Raw genomic sequence first — 18,102 nt, 5'->3', positions numbered from 1 at the left:
ATTTCAATATTTTACTTTTTATATAAAATGCCTGAAAACGGGTTATTCTGATAGAATAAATTATGTAATATTATAATTACTTTCATAGTAATATAAATTATTATAAATTTTAATGATAAATTTAATTTTTTTTCTAAAAATTCATTCAATTAGTTAGTTCAAATAAATATTCTTAATCAATATTCACTTTTGGTATTTCAATTACTATTTATTCTTCGTCATGAATTGGTGCTTGAATAGGTATGGAAGTAAATTTATTGTCATTTATTGCTTTATTAATAAATAGTAATAATAAATTATTCAAATTTTCTAATTCTTCAATGATATATTATATTATTCGAGTTGGGGCTTATTTTTTTTTATTGATAAGAATTTCAATTACAAAAATGAATTTAATTTTCATGTATATAAATTTTTTTATCATTTTATTACAAATTAGATTAATTTTAAAGTCAGGTGCTAGTCTATCTCATTGTTGATTGGTAAAGATTAGCAATAATATAAGATGAAAAAATTGTTTTTTTATTTTAACTGTTCAAAAAATTGCTCCATTATTCATTTTAATCAATATTAATAATAGATTGATTATTTATATATAAATAATTTTATCTGGATTTATAGGTTTATTATTGGGATTAAATCAAACATCATTAAAATTGATCATAGCTTATTCTTCTATTAATCATACGTCTAGGATATTTATGTCAATAATAATTGATTTCTATATTTCATTAATTTATTCAATGATTCATTCTCTAAATATTCAATAATTTGTATTTTTTTTAGTCATTCTAATATAAATTATCTGAATCAAGTTCATAAGTTTAATAATATAAGTTATTTTATGAAGTTTTTAGTTATAATAATATTTATATCGATAGCTGGTATTCCTCCTATATTTGGGTTTATCCCAAAGTTTATTTTTTTTATTTTAATAGTAAATAATAAATTTTTTATTGAAAGTTTGATATTTATTATTTTTACATTAACTACACTTCTCGCAAAAATTAAGGGAACAACGAAATTTTCGAAATTTTTAGGTGATTTTCAACAGGCTGTATTTCAGTGAAAAATGGTCGTACAAGAAATAAAAAAACAAAGCTTTTAAAGCTTGAAGACTCTAGTTTTTAAATTTTTTGATAAAAAATTTTTCGAAGCACTATTAACCATGCAATCTTTGGATAAAGCACGAAGAAAAAATTTTCAAAATTTTTTACATTTTTTTTTCACTCTACGGGCATGGAAAAATTTTTCCAAGCTGAACCAATGCATAGGTCGCATAGCTTGTTTATTCAGTTTCAAGATGCTTTTTTTTAAACCTCGATACGATCATTTGTCTTCGAGATATCGAATTTTGAATGCGAAAGGATCCTTTTTCACTCAACTGTTGATATCTCTGGAACTACTGGTCGCACAGCGAGCCGAAGGGCAGTTTCTTTTTCTGCAGAAAATTTCCTACAAAAAAATTCGTCAAGGTTGGTGTCAAAAAAAAATTTTTTCCACCTGTAGCGTTAACGTGAAAAAAGAGCAAAAAAATGCCATTTTGCCTTTTTTTGGATAATCGACTGTATCTTCGTCAATATTGGGGGGAAAGCATAGGTTAGAAGAAAATTTCACAGCCTAATGTACCCCAAATGTCCCTCTAAATCGGTGGATCGATCGGTTCAGCGGTTTTCCTGGACCGATTGATTGAAATTTTGAAAAAATCAAGAGAACAAGGTCCCTTAAGAAACAAAAACCTTGTTCCCTTAATTTTTTCAAAATTTCAATCAATCGGTCCAGGAAAACCGCTGAACCGATCGATCTACCGATTTAGAGGGACATTTGGGGTACATTAGGCTGTGAAATTTTCTTCTAACCTATGCTTTCCACCCAATATTGACGAAGATACAGTCGATTATCCAAAAAAAGGCAAAATGGCATTTTTTTGCTCTTTTTTCACGTTAACGCGACAGGTGAAAAAAAATTTTTTTTGACATCAATTTTGACAGATGTTTGTAGGAAATTTTCTGCAGAAAAAGAAACTGCCCTTCGGCTCGCTGTGCGACCAGTAGTTCCAGAGATATCGGCAGTTGAGTGAAAAAGGATCCTTTGGCATTCAAAATTCAATATCTCGAAGACAAATGGTGGTATCGAGGTTTGAAGAAATGCATCTTGAAGCTGAATAAACAGGCTATGCGATCTATGCATTGTTTTAGCTGAGAAAAATTTTTCCATGCCCGTAGAGCGAAAAGAAAAATGTGAGAAATTTTGAAAATTTTTTCTTCGTGCTTTATCCAAGGATTGCATGGCTAATAGTGCTTTGAAAAATTTTTAACCAATAAATTCAAAAACAAGAGTCTTCAAGCTTTAGAAGCTTGGTTTTTTAATTTCTTGTACGACCATTTTTCACTGAAATACAGCCTGTTGAAAATCACCAAAAAATTTCGAAAATTTTGTTGTTCCCTTAATTCTTGCGAAAAGTGTATTTTATTTTCTTATATAAATTTAATATTACCTACTACATTATATTTAAAAGTAGTATTTAAATTAAATTTGAATAATTTTATATTTAATTTTCATTTTTTCATAACTAGGGGCTTCGCCCCTGCGCGCTTCGCGCGCCAACCCCATTTCGGCGCTACGCGCCTCGGGCACTCGGCGCTGCGCGCCTCGTTGTTCGGCGCTTCGCGCCTCACTATTTCCTTACGCATTGTCTAGTAAACAGGCGAATTCCTTCATGTTGATTTGATGACAAGTCTGCACTTGCTGTCCACTTCAATTCCTTCTGTGCTTACTTTTCTTTTTTTCATCAATCGAAGCTTCCATTCGTTGATTGAAAATTGGTGTTCCTTCTCTATTGATATCGATCTATCTCCTTGACTTGCTGAATTATTTTTGCTACCGCTCTGCCCGTTATTCTCCAAAATCACCTTCTTGATATTATTTTTTTCTCTATATTTGTGTTGCTGTTCACTCCGCAAAACACCTCTTTCTCTTGTGGTTAACATAGATCCTGGTCGTCCTCTTGCCTGGTTATAGGAATATTTGTTTATTATTATTCTCTGGCTTATTTAGTTATTCGCACTTACAATTTTATTTTCCTTTTTCCTTTGTGATACGTCCGACCATCCACCGTCTCCATCGCCTTGTCTGCTGGTTGAAACTCCTCCTTTCTCCATTGTCATCGTAAATCCTGGCTGTCCTTTTGACTGTTTGGTGATATATTTAGATTTACTATTATTTGATTGTTACTTTTCATACTTATTACTCACTATCTGAATTTTAATTTGGTACTGTAAGATATCAAAGTGTCTACTGTCTCCGTCGCCGGTGAAGAGTAGCGAGAATTGTGTTACGTGGGGGTGAGGGTGTACTGAGCGGTGGTAGTTAATGATTAATTGAATAATCAAGCTCCCACGTAACGACAATGAATAATTATTAAAACTAAGAGAAGACATACCTTTCGATAAGCCGGTAATTTGTAGGATCGTGTTGCTATAGTCCTGTACAGGTCTGTGAGGTTTGTTTAAATTGTTGAGGCAATTTTATAATAAAGAAAGTGGGAAGAAGGTCGTTCAAAATAAATGTTTAATATGATTTAACTGGTAAAAGATGAAGTATATTCTGTTTCGATTTGGTTATTGAAATGTCTGGTAACAATCAATGGTGATAATGATATGTGAGCCGAAAATAACAATTTATAAAGTGTTTAAGTTCATACAAATCGTGTGTTATAATATTCTAAAGGATAATATTATTTGGTACCAGGAACATCTACTCTGAACGATGGTTAACTAGCTGGTCGTGATTATTGGATTGTATCTCTCTTTTTAGATTATCTAGAATCAATTATATATATATAATGGTTAAGTCTTATTCGTTAATTCTTGGGAACAATAAGTACGATTTAATTGGGGGTAGTGAAGCTAGCCACCAATTCTAGACTTGATTTTGAATGAAAATTACTGAAGTAGATTTTGATTATAAAGGTGGAACAAGAATTCGTTTAATTTCGAAGATTAACACTCGGATTGACTTAGCTTTAGGTGAATCGGTCGACGAGATTGAGAGCCGTCGGATCGTGTCGGTCTGCGTCGGTAGAATGCTGGATCAGGGGCCTCACCTCAAGTTTCAAAGAGTTGATCAATCGAACGATGTTGAACGTCGGTCACTTAGTCTTTTAGATTTGGAATTATATTTAAGATTACCTGATTCGATTGAATCAGGGCCGAACTCAGTTTGATTATGGAAAATGGAACTGCATAAAAAGTCTATTCGCGAAATGATGAGATTTAGTAAAGAACAGAAAAGATGGAAATGTAGAAGAAAGTGAGTCTCTTGCAGCTAACAGAATAACTGAATGCTCGAATTTGACGAATTAGCGCGAGACTTTAGGCCGGTCACAACTAAGATTTTCCGAACGCTACTATTGCTCGAGAGGGCTAATCCGGGTTTACGTCCACGCACTTCGCGACTTGACAGACGTAAGACATGGCTGCTTGGGCCAGAGGGTATTAATAGGGAAAAATCTGCAGTTGCAATAAGTTGCAACAGTAATTAGCCAATTAAGTGCGGGGGCGACCTCCCGGTGTCGAAATCTACATGGTCAGCGTCAGTTCGCGTCATTCGATGGTATTCCGACGATTCTCAATCTCGTCACTTATACGTACAAGATGTTAACAGAAGGTATCTTAAGATAATTCTCACGCATTCATCCACACATCTTAACAAATAATCTATTTTAATTTGGTGGTTCCAAAGGTAGTGGTTTATCCTAATGATTGATGATAATTTTGACTTAAAAAGAGAGATATTCCCGGGCTGAGCGCCGCTGTTACTAGGTCAGTAATTTTATAGCGCGATTCCTGGTGTCAGCAAATAAGATACAATGTCAGCGGATGCCGAGGACTGTACGTGACCTTATTAGAATATGAGATTGTTATGAAATAATTAAAGAAATGAAATGAAATGGAATTTTGAAAAAGGTACGCCAAGGCGGTACGTCGGGGCGTAACAATTGTGTTTCATTTTGTGATCCGATCCGGTGTGGATGAATTTGTTCTTCGCGATACACGATCAAACATATCTCAAAAATGTCCGCAGCTGCATATATTGCATTTTTATTCATATGTGATTTGTAATCACCAGGTGACCTAATCACAGCACCGTTTGACTCATTACCTGTAATAAAACCCGCAAACGTAGACCAATTATCCACTATATTTGAAACGATACTCAGTCTCACCTCTGCGCGTCGATCTTGAGTGCCGTTTACACAATACGCCAACGCGCGAAAAAGACAATTTCCGTCGGGAATCATCTTGATAATTTTCGTTTGCATGTTCATTTTTTGCGCGTCAGAAACAGATACCTATAAAGATATTTGTCAAAGACTGTCAAAGACTGTCATAAACAGCCGATGACAGCTGTCAAAGGGTTTGCTAGATGCTTTTTGTTTTGTTTTCGGGATCTCACCCCACCGCCAACTTCATGCATATACTATTGTTATTATAATCTTTTTTTTACTCTTGTTATTATAATCTTTTTCTACGTTCATTTGTTTGAAACTTTTTTATTAGATAGAGAGATTATTTTATTCAATGTTTTTATTATATTGATAACTTATTTTATTTTATTATATTCTAATAATTAATTTTCAAAAATTTTGATAATTTTTATAATTTTGAATTTGCAATTTAATGTTATATATTTAACTATAAAATTAAGATTTTAGGTTAAATAAACTAATAACCTTCAAAGTTTTAAATAAAAATTTTGTATTTAAATCTTATTTATTAATGATAGAATTAAACTATTCCTAAAGATTTTAAAAATCTTTGTGCTTATTACACTAAATAATATATATATATTGTAATTTTTATTTATTTTTTATTAAAGTTTGATTTTGGTTTTTATATGATTATTATTATTTTTTTTGCATGTATTTTTTCAATCAATTGAAAATATTTTTTTTGCAGCATTTAATTTTAATAATTAAAGAAATTTAGAAATGTAAATAATATAAAAAGTATAGACAAAAAAATTGTGCCAGCAGTAGCGGTTAAACGTTTTATACAAATTAATATTTTTAATCAATAAATTGTATCAATTTATTTATGTTTAATTGAAAAGAATTTTATGGTGGATTAAAATTTTTTGATTATATATATATATTTTTTATATATATATTTATATATTTATATATACTTTAACCAATATTTTTTTTTATATGTTTGAGGGTAAAACGATAGAACGATAATTGGTTACCCTACGGCGCAGTCACTAACCTGAAGAATTGGATAGAGAGAGAGGTGATAAGAGAGAAAGATACGATTGTTGGGCGCCAGACGCACATGCGTCAAAAATAGATAATTAGAGAAAAAGACAAAGGTAAAGGTAAAGGTAATAGATAAAGATAAGGTCAGGTTCTACGACGGTTTTGCACGGTTTGCTCAGATAGACAAGATAATGGTAGAGGGGCGGAGTCGAATCCAATAGATAAAATAAGAAACAGGTGAAGCAGGACTAATATCAAATATATTAAGCGAGAAGCGATAAGTTTAATGACAAGCAAGTAGCTGAAGAGATTGAGATACAATTATGATAAATGCGATAATTAACAATAGTTACAGCCAGAGAAAAGCTAAGCGAGAGATTAAACAAATAACGGAACGTTTTCCGAATAAGCGGGAAATATGCGCAAGCTCGCGATACTAAAGGTAATGATTAACCCGGTTTTAAGATAGATAGGCAGAACAGAAAAGATATACTGTACTTAAATTAAGCGGTAAGCAAATAAATCATAAAATATGAGAAGCGATTATAACACATGCGAAATACAACAATTGTAATAGTTATCACATTACCAGAATGATCAGAAATAGGCAGACAGGGAATTATGAATTACAAGGTAAATTCAAGCGACAGGTCAAGTAGAAAATTATCATAAGATATAGAGAATAACAGATACTACATAGCCTCTAGTTTGCGGTAAGTGCGAGAGAAAGAGAGATGATATTCGGTACGATAAAAGGCAATTCAAGATAAGACGAACAATATTCAAGATAATTAATATGCAACATACGGCAAACCAAAGAGACTGCGGACAGCTACGATCAGCGATATTAGTGAAGAAAATAATGAAAAAGATGTTATGCGATACGGCACAATACTCCAATGTCAAATGAACGACGAACGGGACCGCGCAGCGATATAAGATCGCTCCCGCGGTACACTCACTAAGATACGATAATCAACGATAATAGGTAAAGAGACAGATAGAAACTAATCAGAGAAAATATAACAAAATCGCAATGCTCAGTAGCTAAGATAAAAATTGATCCTTCAACGGAACGCGCTGCTAGACAGCGATATTAGACACTCAAATATTCCAGTAGAGAAAGATAATAAAATAAAGCAATAGTCACTACAATGCGTAAGTAATCGTCAATCAGTCGCGAAGTTACTTGCAATAAGACAGAGAAAGGGACAAGATAAGAGATAAGAGAGAATAAGGTACGAGCCCAGGTGGCTCAAGCAGACCAACTGCAAGATAAAGAGAAAAGATACGAGCCCAATTGGCTCAAGCAGACCAACTGCAAGGTAAAGAGAGAAAGAGATAAAGGTAAAGGTACGATATATTGCAAGTAATCTCGCGGCTTCACAAAATAGAAAAGGAACCTCACTTACGTAAAAGAAGATATAACAGGTATTAGCGAATGCGGTATAATAGCGAGAACTAAGTATGGTGATAGCAGTAATGGCACTAAATATGACGATAGCACGTCGTTGCGATTCAGGAACTGAACGTAGAGTGACGAGATGAGCGATGATCCTGATTTTCGTCGAGCTGCTGTCACGTGATTCTTTCTCAAATTTGCGGTATTTCAATTGGACCAGCAGGTCGCGTAGGCCTGGTCCACGAGTAGGCGGCGATAATCCCTCGCCGATTGTTTTTCTTTTCCCTCGACGACAGGTATCGAGGTATCGGGACGTCGGAAGGTGGTTAGAGATGTTTTCCTTCAGCCATGCGGTATCGTTGGTGAGAAGGGGGGGTCGTACTGCTCATGTGTTGCCATATTGAGGTGTGCGGCAATAGTACGTCACCGGTCCTTCGGACTTGCGACCGACTGTAACTCACTCCTTGCTTTACTGGTACTCCCCGTTGTAGCTATTTCGTCGGCGCTGCATCCCGGCCCTCGCTCATTGAAGCCCTCATGCCGGAACGATCTGGTGGTGATGGCCCTCAACCCGGATCCCCACACTAGATCCACCAGATCCCCGTGGTCAGCATATCATTAGCCTATTCCACGCCGCAGTCCTTCGATAGGACGGTTCGTGAAGAGAAAACCGTCCTCTATTGGATAGTCAACGACTTAGTAGATGTTAGGGTCGGTTCAGCTCCAGGCTGATAAGTATCGTCGACGGGAGGCTTTGTTGTGTTTTTGACGCACAGCCCTGTACGCCGCCTAACGATGCATCCGAGCGGTAGAAGCATTCATTCGTGGTTCGGCTCCTGGCCGATAAGTCTCAAATAGTTGGAGGTGCTGTTTGTGCATCACGCACGACCCTGTTCGACAACTAGATAGGCATCCATCGGGAGTGGTTTCAGCGGTATTCGTTCGTCTGTAGTCGGTTGTGGTCGATGTTGAGCTGGTACGTGACCCCTATCAGGCAGTGTCCTGGTATCTTGATGCGAAGGTCTCGCGGATGGTTCTCGTAGAGCATTAGAGAATTAGAAAATAGCATACCATTAGCTTAGTAGAGAGAATTCAACTTAAAGATAATTAGTCGTTCATTTTTGGAGTATTGGCCTCAGACGTGCTTTCGTTATTTTTAGCGATATCTGCACCTAGGGGAATGCGATAATTAACAAAGTGACGGGGTACAAAATACCACGTCACAATACATATATATAAATATATATACATTATTTTATGAAATCTAAAATTTAATCGAGGATTAGATACCCTATTATTTCAGATGTTGATATTATATTTCAATAATTAATAGTTATGTTCTTCAAAATTACAATAATTGGCTGTATTCAAAACTAATTAGGGGAATTTGTTTATAAAACGATAATCCGCGATAAATCTTACTTTAATAATTGAGTTTATTTATTTCCGTTGACAGAATATTTTTTTTAAATTAATAATTTTCATTAAATTTTATAGAAATTTTATTTCAGATCAAGATGTAGCTTATATTAAAGTTTAAATGAATTACAATAAAAATTTTATTTTTGATATTAAATTGAAATATTCATTCAAAATTGGACTTAATAGTAAAATTTAAAATTATATCTATTTGAATTAAAAATTAAATATGTACAAATTGCCCGTCACTCTCATTATAAAATGGGATAAGTCGTAACAAAGTAAATATACTGGAAAGTGTATTTAGAATTCAAATTATTTCGAAGGATTTTTTTATTTACAATAAATTAAATAGTTGTTCAATTCAACTTAATTTGAAATTAATAAATTACATTTTTTATATTTAAAATTTTTTTATCAATAAAAATAATTTTATTGAATTTATGATTTTAGTATTGTTGAAGGAAAAAATAATTTAAATTATAGTTTAATTGTATATTGATAGGAATTTGAAATATTTTAAGAAATAAAATTTTTCAAAAAGTATATTTTATTTATTGTACCTTTTGTATCAGGGTTAATTGAAAAAATAATATAAATTAATATTTCTCTCGAATTGAAAAGATCTATTTAATTTTAAATTATTTTTAATGTTCAATAATTATTTTCAATTTTTAAATAGAAATAAAATGTTTTTTGTTTTTTAAGTTATCTAGTTTTTTGATAAATAAATTTGATTTGAATATTATTATTAATTATTTCAATCAATAAAAATAATTGTTTTTGATATAAAAGTTTTAAGGGATTAGCTTTAATTCTTAATTTTATAATTGATTTTAAATTATATAAATATATTTTAGGCTTAGAATTAGTCTTAATTTGAAAATTGTAATAATTTTATGAAATCATATATATATATATATATATATTATTTATAAATTTTAGTTTTAATTTAATTTTTGAGTTAAAAAGCTTAAATTTTATTAGAGGACGAGAAGACCCTATAGAGTTTTATACTTATATTCATTTTATTAATTAATTTATTATTATGAAATTAATATAATTATTTTGTTGGGGTGATAATTAAATTTAATGAACTTTTTATTTTGTCTCACATTATTAATGAATTTTTGATCCTATATTTTAGATTATTAGATTAAATTACCTTAGGGATAACAGCGTTATTTTTTTTAAAGTTTTTATTGACATAAAAAATCGCGACCTCGATGTTGGATTAAAATTTATTTTTGGTGTAGAAGCTTTTTTAGTGTAGAAGAAGAAAATTCAGGTCTGTTCGACCTTTAAAATTTCACATGATCTGAGTTCAAACCGGTTTAAGCCAGGTTGGTTTCTATCCTTAATTTTATTAAAAATTTTTAGTACGAGAGGACTATAATTTTAAATTATTATGATTTTATTGGAAATGAATTTTATTAAATTTTTTAACTATTTTGGCAGATTAATGTAATAAATTTAGAATTTATTCATGTGTATTTTTATATACAATTAGTAATTCATATTATTGAATTGATTATAGTTTTTTTAAGAAGATTAATTTTACTTATTATACCGGGTGTCCCATTTTAATCTTACATCTAAATTATCTCGAAAAATATTGCTCTGATCAAATTTTGTTTGAAACGAAAGTTTTAGAGTTCAAAGAGGGACATTCAAAAAAAATTTTCTTGAAGGTCCCAAATTTAAAATAGCGACGCTACGATGGCTGACATGGTTTTTTTAAGGGAAACCTAACTTTTTTTTATGACAAAACAATGCATTGCATTGAAACTAACAACTTTTGTGAAAAACCTTTTTTGATTCAGATTGTGGTTTTCATGTTGGAACTCCATTTTTGACTATTTAGCGCTGTCCGGAAGGTACCATACAAAATCCAAACAAACCCAAACAAACCCAAACGAACCCAAACAAACCCAAACAAACCCAAACAAACCCAAACAAACCCAAACAAACCGAAACAAACCCAAACAAACCCAAACAAACCCAAACAAACCCAAACAAACCCAAACAAACCCAAACAAACCTAAACAAAAGTGTGCATGCATCTGTGTGTGCGTGTCTGAGGTTGCACGATTGTGGGCATGTTTGTTTTTTTTCGCGAAGAAAGAAATGCTTATCGCACGAGAAGACAGTCGGACTTCTCCGGAATAGTCATGACTCGACGACTGTTTCGTGCAGTTTGCCTCACGGGTCACTGTCTTCTACCAGGAGAAATTCACGTGAGCTATTACTCTTGGTCTTCTTTATGGCTTTATTAAGTCTCAGCCGAATTCCCTTGTGCGCTTATTTCTGCATAACATACTTCAGCATTTGTATGGATCACCAGTTGCCGATGCTCAGGTATCCTCCGATCGGCTGAGACTTAATAAAGCCATAAAGAAGACCAAGAGTAATAGCTCACGTGAATTTCTCCGGGTAGAAGACAGTGACCCGTGAGGCAAACTGCACGAAACAGTCGTCGAGTCATGACTATTCCGGGGAAGTCCGACTTTCTTATCGTGCGATAAGCATTTCTTTCTTCGCGAAAAAAAAAACAAACATGCCCACAATCGTGCAACCTCAGACACGCACACACAGATGCATGCACACTTTTGTTTAGGTTTGTTTGGGTTTGTTTGGGTTTGTTTGGGTTTGTTTGGGTTTGTTTGGGTTTGTTTGGGTTTGTTTGGGTTCGTTTGGGTTTGTTTGGGTTTGTTTGGGTTTTGTATGGTACCTTCCGGACAGCGCTAAATAGTCAAAAATGGAGTTCCAACATGAAAACCACAATCTGAATCGAAAAATGTTTCCTACAAAAGTTGTTAGTTTCAATGCAATGCATTGTTTTGTCATAAAAAAAAGTTAGGTTTCCCTTAAAAAAACCATGTCAGCCATCGTAGCGTCGCTATTTTAAATTTGGGACCTTCAACAAAATTTTTTTTGAACGTCCCTTTTTGAATTCTAAAACTTTTGCTCCAAACAAAATTTGATCAAAGCAATATTTTTCGAGATAATTTAGATGTAAGATTAAAATGGGACACCCTGTAGTATAAGTTAGAGTAGCTTTTTTAACTCTTTTAGAGCGTAAAGTTTTAGGTTTAATTCAGATTCGTAAAGGGCCTAATAAGGTTAGAATTTTAGGTATTTTACAGCCATTTTCTGATGCTATTAAGTTATTTTCTAAAGAGTTCTCTGTTCCTTTAATATCAAATTTTTTTCCTTATTTTTTATCTCCTTTAATTATATTAATATTATTATTGATTTGTTGAATAACAATACCTTATGTTACTAATTTTCATTCATTTGATTTTAGTTTGGTATTTTTTTTATGTTGTTTAGGTATTGGGGTTTATCCTATTATGATTTCTGCATGATCTTCAAATTCTAAGTATTCTTTTTTAGGTATATTACGTACTGTAATTTCTTACGAAGTTAGTTTAGTTATAGTAATCTTATGAATTTTATTTTCAATTGAGGGTTATTCAATAAATTTATTTAGTTTATATCAAGGATGTATTTGATTTATTTTTTAAATTTTTTCTTTGAATTTTGTTTGATTTATTATTAGTTTAGCTGAAACAAATCGAACACCTTTTGATTTTTCTGAAGGGGAATCAGAGTTGGTTTCTGGGTTTAATATTGAATATAGAGGTGTAGGATTTTCATTAATTTTTTTATCTAAATATTCAAGAATTTTATTTATAAGAATATTATTTGTTTTAATGTTTTTAGGGGGTGATTTATATAGTCTTATTTTTTATTTAATAATGATTTTTATTAGATTTTTATTTATTGTAATTCGAGGAACTTTGCCTCGTTTACGTTATGATAAATTGATGATAATAGCTTGAAAAAAAATTTGACCTGTTTCATTAAATTATTTAATTTTATTTATGGGTTTAAGATTTATATTTTATTGTTTTTTATTATAAATTATATTAAAAATTTAATTATTTAAGTTTAAATCAATAAAAGATTTAAAACTTTTATATTACGTTTTCAAGACATAAACTTATTCAAGTTCATTGATTTGTGGAGTTAATTTAATTCAATAGATAGTCTCATATTTTTGTTAATATAGGATATATTAAAAAATAAAAGAAGTATACTAATGTTAAAATTTGTCCAACAACAATGAATGGATTTTCTACAGGTCTTATTCCAATTCATGTAAGTATTAATACAATTCTAATAAATATTCAAAATAGAAATTGTCTGAATGGATAAAAATTGAATCCTTTAAAATTTATAATTTTATAAAAAGGTAAAATTAATAAGATTAAAATAGACATTAAAAGAAGAATTACCCCTCCTAATTTATTAGGTATAGATCGTAAGATTGCATATGCAAATAAAAAATATCATTCAGGTTTAATATGAGGAGGGGTAATTATAGGATTAGCAGGGGTCAAATTGTCTGGATCTCCTAATATGTTGGGATTTATTAAAATAATATGAATTAAAATAAAGTATATTAAAATAAATCCTACAATGTCTTTTAATAAAAAGTATTGTTAAAATGGAATTTTGTCAATATTACTATTAGTTCCTAAAGGATTTCTTGATCCTGTATGATGGAGAAATATTAAATGAATAATTGTTATTATTATAATAATAAAAGAAATAATAATATGAAGAGTAAAAAATCGTGTTAGTGTAGCATTATTAATAGAAAATCCTCCTCATAATCATTGTACTAAGAATTCGCCTAAATAAGGGATAGCTGAAAGAAGGTTTGTGATTACAGTGGCCCCTCAAAAAGATATTTGCCCTCAAGGTAAGACGTATCCTAAAAATGCAGCTGCTATAGTTGATAATAACATTATTGTTCCTGTCATTCAAGTTGGTTCAAAGTTGAATGATCCAAAAAATATTCCTCGTCCGATATGTAAATATATACAGATGAAAAATATAGAAGCACCATTCGCATGTAAATTTTTAATTATTCAACCATTATTAATTCTCGGTAAATATCAATAATTCTATCAAATGCTATTTGAATATTAGGTGTATAATGTATAGCTAAAAAAATACCTGTTATCAGTTGGGTTAGTAAACATAATCCCAAAAGTGAACCAAAATTTCATATTGAAGTAATGTTCGATGGCGTTGGTAAATCTACTAAAGATCTATTTATAATTTTTAATAAACTATTTTTTAAACGTAAAGGTAACATGAGAAAGTTTTTCGTAAAGATCCTAAATTGATATTAGAATTTTCAAAACAATAATTAGTGTAATAAATAAATAATTTGTCATTATAAATGAAATAATAAAATTCGGTTTGTTGAATAATTTTTTTTAATGATATTTTAGGTAATATATTTTTATTTAGTTCAATATAAGGGAATTTTATTGTATCTTCGAATATGAAATTTACTTTATTATAATTAATTATTAATATAAATATTAAAATAATTATGATAATATTTATTATTATTCATTTGTTAAAAATAAATTTTACGTTTGAGATTAATCCCAGGCAACATAGTTTCGTAACAAACACATATAAATTATGTTACACTTAGTTCCGTGAATATCACAGGTATGTTGTATGAAACGTGAATGTAATGGTCCAGGCACTCTAAAATGTCCGCCACATATCATGCTACAGTTTCGTCACGATCGTGTTGAATGGCTACATGCTAGTTACGTTGCTGAAGCGTGAATTTGGCAGAACAGAGACGTCACAATGTTACGTTAAGGCTACATAGCAATCATGCACCGCTTGAAATCGGAGTTACATGGCCTCCATGTCGCTAAGGTGTTTCAGGAAATGATGGTAGGTATCAGATACATCACGATCAATTATCCATAAATGTATCAAGTATATAACTATTGTTCTGTGAGATATAGTATTCTCGTTTATTATATTATGTATTACTTATTGACTTGCTCATAAATAGAGCATACAAAGATCTTATCGTACATTTGTACTAATTCTCATACGTATATATCTATTTAACACACAAACATAAATTCAAAAGCTTAATTGGATATTAGGAACAATTTCATTTTACAGTCTTATTGAATGTTTGATTCTTGTATTACCTAATCCACATCACAGAAATAGTTTATCTTAATATTATATTTTATTATTTAGGCCTTTATTTGATTGAGTATATATATTAATATTATGAAAGATATGAAATATGTGTCGAAATATAGTACATGGAGGAGAAAAAAAAACGTTTCATCAAACAAAGTGAATAATAAGCATTAATGTTCAAAAAATTAAGAAAGTAGCGAAGTAGAGAAGCCATACCTTTGTGTATAGTAGATCATTACTAAGTGAACTTTGAAGTACATGTTGACCGCTCCTAACAGCAAGTCCCTAACTCGCGAGCTCCGGTTATAAAGACCTCAGGAGCTCCGAGTATAGCGATCTCTGTAATCGGACTATATAGAGTGCCTGAGATAAGTCTTTACAAGCGGAGCTTGTGAGTTAGGGTCTTGCTGTTAGAAGCGGTCGAGTGTATGTATACTTTTCTTCTTCAAACTTATTTAGTCATCTACTAATTTATTATACTTCATTGATGGGCATAATATTGAAACTATTTCAAGGCACGAACACTTCAGTGCTTTCCTCTGTTATTCTATTGGTTAAATTATCACAATCTCGTAACTGGACGATGTGTTTGTTTTGATAAGGTCAGAAAAACTCTCACAATTAACGTAATCGTCGATATTGAATAGAGTGAAAGAAATAGAAGAAGTTTAAATAGTGAAAAAAAATGTCCAAATACTACATATAATATTTCTATTGTGACCACACTGTACGTGTATCTATAACAATATGAGCACGTAGCTCATTTTATATAATATTTCATCAATCAAATTTGTCTTTTTTAATCTTAATAATCTAAGTAAAAAATTTTCTCAACGTTGAACACGAATAAACTATAAAATAAATCTTTGTACTTTGTACTTTCCAGGTCTTTAATTGTTTGGTATAGACTACCAAAGTAAACGTTAGATATTTAGAAAGGTACGAAGACGAGGCAAGATAATGGGGAAATGAGACCTGCATCTCCTTCTTATGTACTCCATAAATCTGTTTGGGGCATCTTATGGAAACTGTCATGGTTTAGCGCGTTATCATCTGTACTAATTATTAGCTGCAGGATGTGGTTGAGGTCCGTTCTTTTTTGTATTCTCTCTCTTGAACCGCTGTTTAGCTTGGCGGAACCATTCTGACACCGTATCTTCAAATTCTTTATCTGTACAGGTGTATGACAGTCTCACTCCATCTGTAGAGTTAAATACAAGTTAGTGTCGTATTGATGCCTACTCACTGTTCTGTGAATGTAGCTTTAATAATCACACTAACCTTTGATGGCTGCTGTGACTTTCAAATTTGAAAGTTGAAAATTGGCCCTCAGACCGCACCATGAAGCGTCTTTAGCGAAGTCGTTGGTGAATACTTGTCGCAATATTTTCAAAGTATTTTCTTTGGCACTGTTCCCGCCAATTTGTCCAACATACTTTACCTGAGAGTAACAATATTACCATAAAGATAATTATTTTCATTTGGAAAGTTTATGTATCAAATATTTTGTAAAAAAATGCCTGTACATGACTGATCAATTCTCATAGGAACATATTCAACGGTCGTTGCTTCGAAAGGATATTTTGAGAGAAACTCGCTTGAAATTTTGCCAAAATAGTCGGCTTTTGAATCTTTGAATAACTAGAAAAAGACAAATCGTAATACTCTTGCTATGAATTTCCCATGATACAATAAAAGTGATTAAGATTCCCAGCCGTACCTCTTCAGAAAAATTTCCTACACACGCACTCTCATCAGAGTTGAATTTTTTACAATACATTTATTACCATAATCTAAGAATGATTGGAGGCATTTTTGATTTTCAGTTGATTCAACCGTCTGTTAATGTTTCAGAATACGAAAAGAAACAATTCTGTCCAAAATTGAATGAGCAGGTCTACTTGCTAATTCCCTTGTAAAAATACATCATGAATCACTCACAAAAGTACTGCAAAAATCTGCATCAGCCAATTTGTTTTCAAACGCTTGTATATCAGCAGTGTTTTTGAATGGAAGATCGTCTGTAACCTTTTTAAAATCTTTTCCGTGACCTACAGTTCCATGTTGACCCACTTTCTTTTCAATCTCAGCTAAACGTCGATCCACTAATTGTTGAGTGACCAACATCTCAGCCAATAGTGTGGTTAATGCCGAGAATTTTTCTGTACAAACACAAATACGTAATCGAAACTGAATACAAAATTCAAGCAGGACTTGGCCACTCTAAAATTTTTTAAAAACGAATCAAGGTTACCCTCTATGAGTATTCTTGTCTTTTCCTGAGAATCTGAAAGCAAAATAATCGTATTGTACTCGAGCCCATGTACTTCCATTGTGAACCATGAATATTATTTTGATCCAAGAAAATTTGCATTGCGTATGTCGCAATTTCTCATATACGTACTATTACATAAGTCAGGGAGACTACCGTCAAATAATATTGAGTGCCCTTCTAGACCCTGATGAGCAGAAGGGTGTAAAGCACTAGCATTTAGGGAAGGATCACCGCGTCTTTTTGTACTGCTTGGAAAGTCTGTAGATAAAAAAAAATACGCTTATCAACCAAATAAAAAATTGGACGGTACCCAATCATCATTCATTAAGGTTATTCTACACTACTAAATCCAAATCATAGACCACTCATGCACACATGCCACCTTTAGGAACTTGTATAAAAAAATACTATCCATATATGTACCTGCAGTTCCATTATCCGCATTTATGTCAAAATCATCTACTACAATATCGCTGGGCCAAGACTCAAATGCATGAGGTGTTGACGATAGGTTGGTATCTTTCCCTACGATATGTTTCGCTCGTGCCGGGGGGATACTAATAGTATTCGTATTAGTCGAGTTTAAATCAATGGGTAAATGCTCAATGTCTATTATTGTCTGAGAGTCTGATAGTGGATTACTATTCTTTGTTTGGCTTCGTTTTAATGACTTTGGGATATCTGTCTGATTAGGTATATCAGGGG

The 18,102-nt window shown here is 31.9% G+C and overlaps 1 protein-coding gene across 1 annotated transcript; it reads left to right on the top strand.

Annotated features, from left to right (window-relative positions):
- Window positions 1-206: 206 nt before the first annotated feature.
- On the top strand, window positions 207-983 carry LOC124307310 (NADH-ubiquinone oxidoreductase chain 2-like; the record flags this gene model as incomplete). The annotated part of the gene is given in 2 exon segments (XM_046768835.1): window positions 207-272; window positions 531-983. Coding segments are annotated over 2 exon segments (306 nt in total), but the record flags the coding sequence as incomplete, so codon positions are not given.
- Window positions 984-18,102: the final 17,119 nt, after the last annotated feature.

This window comes from Neodiprion virginianus, chromosome 6 (assembly GCF_021901495.1).
Source record: "Neodiprion virginianus isolate iyNeoVirg1 chromosome 6, iyNeoVirg1.1, whole genome shotgun sequence".
NCBI lineage: Eukaryota > Metazoa > Arthropoda > Insecta > Hymenoptera > Diprionidae > Neodiprion > Neodiprion virginianus.
This window is presented reverse-complemented; position numbering and strand designations above follow the sequence as displayed.